This window comes from Protopterus annectens, chromosome 13.part0 (genome assembly GCF_019279795.1).
Source record: "Protopterus annectens isolate FY-2018-M chromosome 13.part0, PAN1.0, whole genome shotgun sequence".
Classification (NCBI taxonomy): Eukaryota; Metazoa; Chordata; order Ceratodontiformes; family Protopteridae; genus Protopterus; species Protopterus annectens.
This window is the reverse complement of record NC_056747.1, coordinates 1,160,349,713-1,160,361,911: the sequence shown is the minus strand read 5'-3', so window position 1 is coordinate 1,160,361,911 and position 12,199 is coordinate 1,160,349,713. Positions and strand designations below refer to the sequence as shown.

At 43.3% G+C, this 12,199-nt stretch overlaps 1 protein-coding gene across 1 annotated transcript in view; it reads left to right on the top strand.

Moving 5' to 3' along the window:
• Positions 1-11,812, top strand: part of TMEM101 (transmembrane protein 101) — a 279,084-nt gene extending 267,272 nt beyond the window's left edge. The window contains exon 4 of the mRNA XM_044055157.1: positions 10,267-11,812. Within this exon, the coding sequence (XP_043911092.1) occupies positions 10,267-10,575 (309 nt within the window). The 3' untranslated portion in view covers positions 10,576-11,812. The remainder of the gene's footprint in view (positions 1-10,266) is intronic.
• Positions 11,813-12,199: the final 387 nt, after the last annotated feature.

Here is a 12,199-nt window from a genome sequence, read left to right as displayed (position 1 = left end):
AAACAAATCTCCAACCTATTGCAAATGAAAGCTATAGAAAAGGTTCCTCTCTCGGAACAGGGCCAAGGTTTTTATTCCAGACTATTCCTTGTCCCAAGAAAAGAAAAACAATGGAGGCCTATTCTCGACATGTCCGCACTGAATACTTATCTCATTGTGCCAAAATTCAAAATGCTGACTCTACAGCAACTCCTTCCCATGCTGGGCAAGGGGTCTTGGCTGGTAACTCTAGACCTCAAGGAGGCATACCTGCATGTCCCTATCAGACAAAGTTGCAGAAGACACCTCAGATTTCTTGCAGGTTCAGAGCATTATCCATTCTCAGCATTGCCCTTTGGCTTATCTACTGCGCCCAGAGTATTCACGAAATGCCTGGCATCAGTAATTGCACACTGCAGACTTCAGGGGATTCAAATATACCCATATCTGGACGACTGCCTTATACAAGCGGACAGCCAACAAACTTTGGTAAAACACTTGGATTATGCCATCCGCCTACTTCAGGCCTTGGGATACACAGTCAACATTCACAAATCAAGACTTGTTCCATCCCAAATAATAACTTTTCTGGGTGCGAAACTAGATACAACCACCCAAATGGCTTTTCTCTCAGAAGAAAAACAAAGACAACTACCGGATTATTTCGAAAATCTGACAAAACAAACTCAGCTGACTGCAAGGAAAATCCTGCAGGCCTTGGGTTACATGGCATCTTGCATTCTTCTGATTCCACAAGCAAGGCTGCATATGAGGAAACTACAATGGTACCTAAGGAGTCTATGGTCTCGGCACAGTCACAGCCTAGAAGCTTTGATACCACTCATTCCATGCCTTCAAAAGGAATTTCTGTGGTGGGCTCAAGCAAGCCAGTCAAACAGGGGTCTGCCCTTCAGCAAACCAATAACCAGCCAAGCCATTACAACGGACGCTTCAGACCATGGATGGGGAGCACACATGGAGGGCAGATGCATTCAAGGACTACGGTCACAGAAAGAACTGCACATGCACATAAACCAAAAGGAAATTGCTGGCAGTGATACATGCAATCGAGGCCTTCAAACACTTTCTGCATCAAGGCCACCTGCTAATAAGGACAGACAATACCACAGTTATGTGGTACATAAACAAGCAAGGAGGTACCCATTCCTACCCTCTTTGCAGGCTGGCAATGAATCTTTGGGAGCTTTCCCTAAAACTCAATATAGAGCTGCAATCCCAGTTTGTGCCAGGAAAAGACAATATACTGGCGGACAGCCTAAGCAGAAATATCATGGATCCACACGAATGGATGCTGCACCCAGGCATCTTCCTTCAGATAACACAATCATGGGGGAGGCCGGACATAGATCTTTTTGCCTCCCACCACAACCATCAGCTGAAGAAATTCTTCTCAAGGACATACCAACCACAAGCATGGAAAGTGGACTCTTTCAGCTGGAAGAGTCTAACAGTGTATGCATTTCCACCTTTTCCATTAATGACCAAGGTCTTACTGAAGATCAGGACAGAGCAGCCAAAAGTGATTCTGATAGCTCCGGACTGGCCCAGACAGCACTGGTACCCACTGTTAAAGAGCATGTCACGCACGAAACCATGGCCTCTACCACAATGGCCACTTCTTCTGACACAGCACAATTACAAAACTCTGCACTCCAGCCTGAAAACCTTGCAGCTGACAGCCTGGAGAATACCTTGACTCCTCACCAGGATAAGCTATCCAAGAGAGTGAAGGATATCATCATGGAAGCTCGCCGGCCTTCCACAAGAAAGGCATATTCAGCAAAATGGAAAAGATTTTGCACTTGGAGCACCACAAAGGGCCTAGATGCGACAGTGATGAACATGGCACATATCCTGTAATACTTAGCAGAAATGCTCCACAATGGCCTTTCTTACTCTTCCATAAAAATTCATGCTTCAGCAATTTCAGCAGAATACAGTACTGATCCACCTGTCTTCTCTCATCCTCTCCTAAGACAGTTTCTAAGAGGAATTAAAAACATCAGTCCTCCAAGGAAGCCACCAGTGCGTACATGGGACCTTAACTTCATGTTGGAAAAATTAACTCTACCTCCCTTTGAACCAGCAGCATCTTCAGAACTACAGTTCCTGTCTTGGAAGACTGCCTTCCTTCTGGCCATAACCTCAGCAAGAAGAGTATCTGAGTTGCAGGCCCTCATGGCAGTACAACCATTTCTTATCTTTCATCAGGATAGAGTCTCATTGAGAACCAACCCTTCATTCATGCCAAAGGTGGTATCCAGGGTTTCATTGAACCAAGCTATTCACCTGCCTACCTTCTTTCCAAATCCACAAAACAAAGGGGAGAAACTTCTGCATACCCTGGACATTCACAGACAGTTGCGCTACTACTTGGACAGAACTAACACTTACAGAAAAACTGACCAGCTGTTTGTAGCATATGCTGCTGGTGTACAAGGAAAAGCAATTTCCAAACAGACAATTTCAAAATGGATAGGGAATTGCATTCGATTCTGTTACTCTTTTCATGGCAAAACTGTGCCAGCTAACATCAGACCTCATTCCACCAGAGCCACAGCCACCTCCACAGCCTTCTTAAGAGGGGTGGCTACCAAGGACATTTTAGAAGCTGCTACATGGAGCTCCGTGCATACATTTTCCAAGCATTACAACTTACCTTTATATTCCAGATCCAGAGCAGGCTTTGCTACGGCAGTCCTGCAGGGCATTTTAGCTACACCATCCTTTTCTTAGATCCTACCACCCCCAGATTGGCTATGGTATTCTACCCATATGTAAGGACTGCAGATGCATCCTTGAAGGACTTAGTACAGTTTTGTACCTACCATAAATGTAGATATCCGATAGGTATGCATCTGCAGTCAGGTTTTCCCTCCCTCCTTCCCCTCTGTGGGGTTCCTTGGGTGCTTATCCCTCTCAAAGCTAGCTGGGGTTATCAATTATGGTGTATTTGTTTTATATTTCTGTGCATGTTTGAAATTTATTGCATTTCTCCAAATTTAGCCTTCCTTAGAGGGCACCTGGCATCTGGGGCAAGAAAAACTGAGGAAGATGGCGTCGGCTGACGCTTTTATACCCCAGGCGCTGTGACTTCGGGGAAAGGGCGACATCAGCCGACGCCGGACCCAGACTTTGGAATCCGGCCGACCGAAGGGCTGCCTGAGGCAGGACAACCCATATGTAAGGACTGCAGATGCATACCTATCGGACATCTACATTTATGGTAGGTACAAAACTGTACTTTATATGTCTGCAACCTTGGCAATCAGGCCCTTAAACTGCCAGTTTCATATGCTTAAATATCAACAGCATGTTATGGGCTTACTGAAACAGAAAATTATGTTGATTTCTGATTGTGTGGAAAATAGAGTTACAGGAATTATTGCATTCAGCAGAACAGGTTGGAAAGCATACTTTGCAATGTGGTTTTGATTCCTTGGAGGCCTCTTGTAGGGCCGATGTTACTGGATCTGTGATTAGAAGGCATGCCTGGCTCAAGGTGCAAAATCTGCTTGATCATGTTAAAGCTAAATTGTTGGATGCCCCTTTACAGCATGTTACTCTGGTAATAAGGCAGAAGAGGTTTTAAAGAAAATGGAAGGCAGAGCTAAATCTATGCAAACTGTAAAAGATTTCTTGCAAGTGCAGCCACCCAGGTTCAGTAGACACTGGCCTACTAAAAATTGGTCCTTTCCTGTGTCCAACAGAGCCACTCAAGGCAAATCAAGACACTCAGAAGGCTTCAGATACCAATCACAGGGTTCTTGCAGGTCAAAGCAATGGGGTGCCTCCACCTCCAAAACTGGAGGAAATAAAGCACAACCCTACAGTAAGCAGTCTCAATGATTTTCCTGTACCATCACCAAGCACTTAGCAGCCCCCTTGGGGGGAAAACTAGCACTTCATGCTCAAAATTGGCAGTTAATTACCCAAGACAAGTGGATATTAAACATAGTATCCCAGGGGTACAGATTTCATTTCCATACTTTGCCAATTCCAAATGGATGGGCGGATCTGCCGCAAAACCAGTGGGCAGAGGCCCAGAAACAAGTCATGTCCCCCATAGATATGGGAGCTATTCATCCGGTACCAGAAAAGGAAAAAGGCCAAGGTTTTTATTCAAGACTTTTCCTGGCACCCAGAAAAGACAATTCATGGTGCACAGTACTGGACTTATCGATTTTGAACACGTTCCTGGACATTCCAAAATTCAGACTGCTGACTTTACAACAGCTACTGCCTATGCTAGGCAGGAATACTTGGTTAATAACTCTAGACTTAAAACAGGCATACCTGCATTTCCCAATAAGGGAATCATGGAGAAGATACCTCCACTTCAAAGGAGGTTTTTTGCATTACCAATTCTCTGCACTGCCCTTTGGCTTATCTACTGCGCCCAGGGTCTTTACAAAGTGCCTGGCACCAGTAATTGCATTCTGCAAAGAAGCATTCAAATTTATCCTTATCTGGACGACTGTCTCATTCAAGCAGAGGACAAGGACACTCTTCTTCAACATCTGACGTTTGTAAAAAGGCTTCTAGCATGCCTAGGGTACACCATAAATGAAAAGAAATCACAACTGGTACCCTCTCAAGTAATTACATTCCTGGGTGCAAGCTTGAATACAACTACCCAGATGGCTTACCTTACTCCAGACAAACAAAGGCAACTGACAACATACTTCAAACAAATGGCAACAAAACCCCAGTTATCTGCAAGACAAATTATGCAGGCTTTGGGGTTCATGGCATCCTGCATTCTACTAATTCCATATGCGAGACTGCAGATGAGGAAACTTCAATGGTACCTAAAAAGTTTATGGAGTCAACATTGTCACAGTCTGGAAACAATGATTCCTCTCATTCCCTGCCTACAACAGGTGTTTCTTTGGTGGGTAGACACATGTCACCAAAACAAGGGACTGTCATTAACTCTACCCCCTGCCACCCAAACCCTACCTACAGACGCATCAGACTATGCTTGGGAGGCCCACCTGGCGGGGAGATGCATTCAGGGCAAATGGAACCCAAACCAAATGCATCTGCATATCAACCAGAAAGAGATGCTAGCTGTTCAGAATGCCCGGACAGCCTTCAAGGACTTACTTCATCCAGGACAACTACTGATAAAGACGGACAACACTACAGTTATGTGGTCCATAAACAAGCAGCGGGGTACACATTCCTACCCCCTTTGCAGACTAGCCATGGCCTTGTGGAACACAGTCTTGACTTACCAAATACATCTTTAAGCTCAATTCCTGCCAGGAAAACAAAATACTCTGGCAGACGACCTAAGCAGAAATCTTATGGACCCGCATGAATGGAAACTGGATCCACAAATCTTCAGCATGTTGGCACAGAAATGGGGAAGCCCAGACATAGATCTATTTGCCTCTCCCCAAAATTATTAGTTGGACAAATTCTGCACAAGAACTCATCACAAAAAAGCATGGAAAGTGGATGCCCTCTCCTTCAGCTGGAAAAACCTATCAGTCTATGCCTTTCCCCCTCTGCCTCTACTCTCCAAGGTCTTATTAAAAGTCAGACAGGAAAAAAACAAAAATGATCCTAGTTGCTCCGGACTGGCCTCACCAGCACTGGTACCCACTTCTAAGGAATATGTCTCAACTTCCTCCATAGTACTTGCCTCAAATACCTCATCTACTGTCTCAGCAGAACAATCAGATTCTGCACACTCAGCTCCAAACTCTGATTCTTGCAGCATGGCTGATCAGTTAATTATTCAAACAACACCTCTCAGTAAATCTGTGATGGATGTCATTTTGGAAGCCAGAAGGCCTAGTACTGGAAAATCTTATGCTGATAAATGGAAGAGATTATGTGCTTGGAACCAAGCACAAGGAACAGACACAACAAAGCCCAATATTCCTCAGATTTTACAATATTTGACTGAGATGCTTGACAAGGGCCTATCTTTTTCTTCAATAAAAATCCATGCTTCTGCCATCTCGGCTCATTACAACACAGAGCCGCTCCCCTCTTTTCTCATCCTCTGCTTAAACAGTATCTTAGAGGGGCCAAAAATGTAAGGCCTTCCAGATCATCACCAACTCCTGCGTGAGACCTCAATTTTCTGCTGGAAAAACTCACCCTGCCTCCTTCTGAACCAGCAGCTACTGCGGGTATAAAATTTCTATCTTGGAAAACAGCTTTTCTCTTGGCAGTCACTTCAGTAAGAAGGGTTTCAGAACTACAGGCTCTCATGGCAGTGGAGCCTTTTATTACATTTTAAATGGACAGGGTGTCCCTCAGGACCAATCCTTCTTTTATGCCTAAGGTGGTATCCAGTGTGGCTCTTAACCAGACCATTCACCTGCCAACATTTTATCCAAATCCGCAGAACAAGGGGGAGTGGATTCTGCATTTATTGGATGTTCACAGACAACTAAGATTCTACTTAAACAGGACAAAATCTCTAAGAAAGTCTGAGCAACTACTGGTAGCATTTGCTGCAGGGTCAGAGGGGAAGGCTATATCAAAGCAGACCATTTCTAAGTGGATAAGCCACTGCATTCATTTCAGCTACTTGCACCATGGTAAACCTGTGACCAAGGGGATCAGATCACATTCCAACAGGGCTGCCTCTACTTCAGCAGCTTTTCTCAGAGGGGTTCCAACCAAAGACATTCTAGAAGCTGCTACTTGGAGCTCTGTTCATACCTTCACAAAGCATTATCATTTGCCTCTCTCTTCTCCAAATCCAGGGCAGGCTTTGCCACTGCAGTTCTGCAGGGTCTTATAGCCGCTCCTAATGCTGTTTAGTTCCATCCTCCCATCCATAGCTTTGGGATTCTACCCAAATGTAATGACTGCAACAGTGAAACACGAAGAACATAGTACAGTTGTGTACACTTACCATAAATGTCGATATTCAAGTGTATTCACTGTTGCAGTCCGGGTTACCCACCAGCCATCCCCCTTTCTATACCTTTTCTTTCCTTCACTATACACTAAAGCCTTTGTGGTGTATTTGATTTTAGATGAAGGTAAAGTTTATGTTGCTAAAAGTGCATTTATGTATATTTCTGTTTATATATATATATATATATATATATATATATATATATATATATATATATATATATATATATATTATATATATATATATATATATATATATATATATATATATATATATATATATATATATATATATATAGATATATGTATATTTGCTCCCCATTTGGGGGCACCTGACATCTGGGGCAAGAAAAACTGAATAAAATGGCATCGGCTGCATGTTTTATACCCCTGACGACCTGATGTCATGGAAGAGGAGACAGAAACCGACGCAGGACCCAAGACTTTGTTATTCAGGCTGACTGAGGGCAACCTGACATCTGGGGCAAGAAAAACTGAATAAAATGGCATCGGCTGCATGTTTTATACCCCTGACGACCTGATGTCATGGAAGAGGAGACAGAAACCGACGCAGGACCCAAGACTTTGTTATTCAGGCTGACTGAGGGCAACCTGACAGCAGATTACCCAAATGTAATGGCTGCAAAAGGGAATGCACTCTAACATCTACATTTATGGTAAGTGTACACAACTGTAGTTTTTGCAGGGCCTTATAGCTGGTCCTAATGCTAATTACCTCCTCCCATCCTTAACTTTGGGAATCTACCCAAATGTGATAACTGCAACAGTGAAACACAAAGAACATAGTACAGTTGGGTACACTTACCATAAATGTAGATGTTCGAGTGTATTCACTGTTGCAGTCCTGTTTACCCACCCTCCCGCCCCCTGACTTCTATTGTCTACACCTCTATTCTTGTTTACTATGCTTAAAGCTTTCTGGTGTACTTGCTTTTTGTTGGAGGTGTAACCTTGTATATAATTGCTTCCCATTATGGGGTCACCTGACATCTGGGGCAAGAAAAAATGATGTAATGGCGTCGGCTGCATGCTTTATACCGTTGACTACCTGAAGATGAGACGGCAACCGATGCAGGATCCAAGACTTTGATAATCAGGCCGACTGAGTGCTACTGCAAGCAGATAACCCAAATGTGATGACTGCAACAGTGAATACACTCGAACATCTACATAAGTGTACAGAGCTGTACTTTATGTGGTACATAAGCAGGGAGGAACCCATTCCTACCCACACTGCAGACTAGCCATGGCTCTGTGGAACACAGCCTTGAGCAACCAAGTGAACCTACAAGCTAATTTCCTGCCAGGCAAACTAAATTCACTGGCAGACGACTTAAGCAGAAATCTCATGGATCCACACGAATGGAAGCTGGAACCCAAAATATTCAAGCTCTTGAGGAACAAAGGGGGGACATCAGAGGTAGATCTATTTGCCTCCCCTCAGAACTACCAATTGAACAAATACTGCACAGAACTCCCCACAGTCAAGCTTGGAAAGTGGATGCCCTGTCCTTTACCTGGGAAGGCCTCTCGGTTTATGGCCCCCCCCCGCCTCTCCTCTCGAAGGTCCTTCTAAAGATCAAACAGGACAAACCAAGGACAATACTGATTGCACCGGACTGGCCATGCCAGCACTGGTACCCCCTTTTGCGCAGTCTGACAGTGCTACAACCATGGCACCTGCCTCAGACCCCTTCCCTGCTGTCCCAGCTGGCGGGCCGGATTCTGCGCCCTCAGCTTCAAACCCTGAACCTTGCAGCCTGCCTAATTCCCTGAGCACACCTCTAGCAACCCTCAGTAAGCAGGTGCTAGATGTCATTCTTGAGGCAAGGAGGCCTAGTACTAGAAAATCGTATTCAGAAAAGTGGAAAAGATACTGTTCCTGGAGCCAGTCTCAGGGGATGGGCACAACAGTGCCTAGCTTACCTCATATTCTAGATTAACAGAAATGCTCCACAAGGGCCTATCTTTCTCTTCAACTAAGATTCATGCCTCAGCCATATCAGCTTATCATAATACTGAGCCAACTCTCTTCTTTCATCCACTGCTAAAACAATTCCTTAGAGGGGACAAAAATTTAGGATTCCCCAGGAGAGCCCCCACTCCTGCCTAGTACCTTAATTTTGTGTTGGAAAAACTTACTCTCCCCCCCCTTTGAACCAACAGCTACAGCAGAGTTGAAATTCCTCTCTTGGAAAACCGCTTTCCTTCTAGCCATCACTTCTGCAAGAAGAGTGTCTGAACTGCAGGCCCTTATGGCAGTGGAACCCTTCATTATATTCCCTCAGGCCTAATCCCTCATTTATGCCCAAGGTGGTGTCTAGTGTGGCTCTGAACCAGTCCATTCATTTGCCTACTTTTTTCCCTAACCCCCAGAATAAAGGGGAAATGGTACTGCATTCTCTGGATGTGCACAGACAGCTTAGATTCTATTTGGACAGGACTAAGCCTCTCAGAAAATCTGACCAGCTGCTAGACAACTTTGCTGCAGGGGTAGTGGGAAAGGCCATTTAAAAGCAAACCATTTCCAAATGGGATAGCACATTGCATCCATTTCTGCTACAAAGACCATGGAAAACCTACCCCACAGGGTATAAGAACACATTCCACCAGGGCTGCAATCTACCTGTACTGCATTTCTCAGAGTCCCTACCAGCCCCCTGACTTCTCTTGTCTTTTACCTGTCCTTTTCGTTTGGTATATATTATGTCATGTGTATTTGCTTTTTGCTGGGGGTGTTCCATACCATATAATTGCTTCCTATTGTGGTGGCACCTGACATCTGGGGCAAGAATAACTGATGTAATGGAAGAAGCGACAGCATCCGATGCAGAAATCCCAAGACTCTGGTGTTCAGGCCGGCTGAGGGCTACCTTCAGGCAGATAACCCAAATGTGATGACTGCAACAGTGAATACACTTGAACACCTACATTTTTGGTAAATGTACACAACTGTACTTTTTTTCTCATCGTGGTGCTGTTTTTCTTTTAACCTACTGTTTATGGCTCTAAAAAAAGTGAAGAAAGCTTGAAGATGAGCAGATATTTAGCAAACCAAGCTCCGTATTTTATATACTCAGTTTCAAAGCAGGTAGTCGACAGATTATGTAAAACTACAAAAAAAAAGTCCCTGAATGTTGCACTTCAAAAGTTTCTGCGGTGATTGAAAAAAGATTTAGTAATTAAACAAAAATGCTTTTGAGTGATTGTGCTTTGGAATTGCTGCGTCATGTGATAATTGATGCAGTACAGCTGTAGTTTATCTCCCTTCAGTTGTGTGTAATGAATGAATTTGAACCTAAACTCAGTGATGTAGCTTGTGCCTTGATGCTGAATCTTCTTGTTTTTATTTTGTAGGCCTGGGCACTGCAACACAGCAATGAGGATCGCGTAGCTTACCTGAATTACATTGTGGATCAGGAAATTGCACTCCAGTTACTGTTCATCGTCTATGGCCTGCTGGCACTCTCTTTCTTGTCAGGATATTATGTACGGACTGCTGCACAAGTCCTGGCTGTCCTTATGCCTCTGGCAATTCTTTTTATTGATTGCAACATTGGGTACTGGCATGACTCACGGCGTGTAGAATTCTGGAACCAGTTGAAACTGATAGGACAAAATGTGGGTATCTTTGGTGCTGTTCTGGTTTTAGCTACAGATGGTTAATGGACGCTTCAGAGTTGTGCATAACTCCTGTGACCAAACTTAAATCACTGGTGATGAGGATGTGTAGGATGTTTGAAGGACTTTTTTAATACCATTGGATGGTAGCAAGAATGGATTTTAGAATGTCAGTTGTGGTCTCTATGGATATCACTGCACTTACTGTTTACCACTACGGTGTCTGAAACTGTGGTATTTTAGCTTTACTGAAAGGCACTAAGGCTTCTGAGACATTTCCCCTCCTGCAGTTAGAATGTAATGTATTTAAATCACTGGCTGGCACCTGCTGCCTGTATGGAGTAGAAAAATGATTGCCAAAGTAAAAATTGTTACTCAAATTACCTTCTAGATTATGGCTAAAGTGAGGAGGGTTGTTGGGATTCCTAAAAGAGTGCTTCTCTTATGGAGTGTATCCATGCTGACATTTCCTGCATGTAACAGGAAACAACAGCAGAGAATCAGTGATGCAATGTGGAGGGATAGCGAGACAGGCTGCTGTTTTACATTTCCACATTTTGTACAGTCTTATTTATCTTGAAGGAAAAATCACCACTTTGAAAGTTTACCTTGCCTTTTGATGGTAGCAGCCTTTGCAGAAGACCTGGGCTTTCTGGATTTTGTTGAAGACTTTGAGCAAAAGAATGGTTAATCTAGAAGTATAATCTTGTACATGTGCAGTTTAATACAAGTCATTGCACTTTTACCTTTTGTTGCTTTTGTCTGTCCATTAAGCTCTTTCGTTCAGTTTTAGCGTTCTTTCATATTAACTTATTGAAAGCAAATTTCACATGTTCATTTACATTAGAACCCTTTTGCTTCTCTAAAACTGAGTGAATAAAGCCCAGGGAAATTAGTAGTGCATATGTTTTAGAGACCAACCGCATGAGGAGTTATCGAGTAATGTTTGTTACTTTATTTGTCAAGTGGTTAGTTTTGGAAAGGGGCATCTACAAGGTATTTTGGAGTAACATTTTATTTAATTTGTCAACTGATTAGTGAAAAGATCCTTCTCAGACTCTTTTTCAGATGTAACCCAGGCCATGAGGGTAAGGGTAAGTACATATGTATGTTTATGGCCACTTTAGTGTGGTCAGTCAACCAGCATGTTTTCATGAGTTGACAGAAATCCCGAGAAGACTCACTGTGATACTGGGTAAATGTGCAGACTCCACACAGTCAATAATGGAACAGCACTAGTTTGTTGCTTGGTTGAGAAATAAAACTTTCACTTGGATTTTTTATTTTGCCATTGTCATTGTTAAGGATGTTTTTGTGTTGTGTTTTGGTTCCTTCAGAGGCAAATGGTTGTAATGATTAACTACTGGGCTATTTGGACTTGTGATTTTTCAACTTTGAAGAACTTTTAACTGTGAATTGTGTGTTCAACTCATGTTGGCATTCTGTCCATGTGTGGTTATCTGTCTTACCCCCCCCCCCCCCCAGCTTCAGCTCAAACTGTATTTCTTCATAGGATAAAGAGGATACTAGAGAATGAAAGAATGAACATTTAAAGTAAGAATCATTCTTATTCTCGATTTGTAGAGTACAGGTTTGCATATGTATCTAGTACTTGCATTTTTTTGTATGTAATACATATCTTTATGCATGGGTGTGGGTCTACTTCACA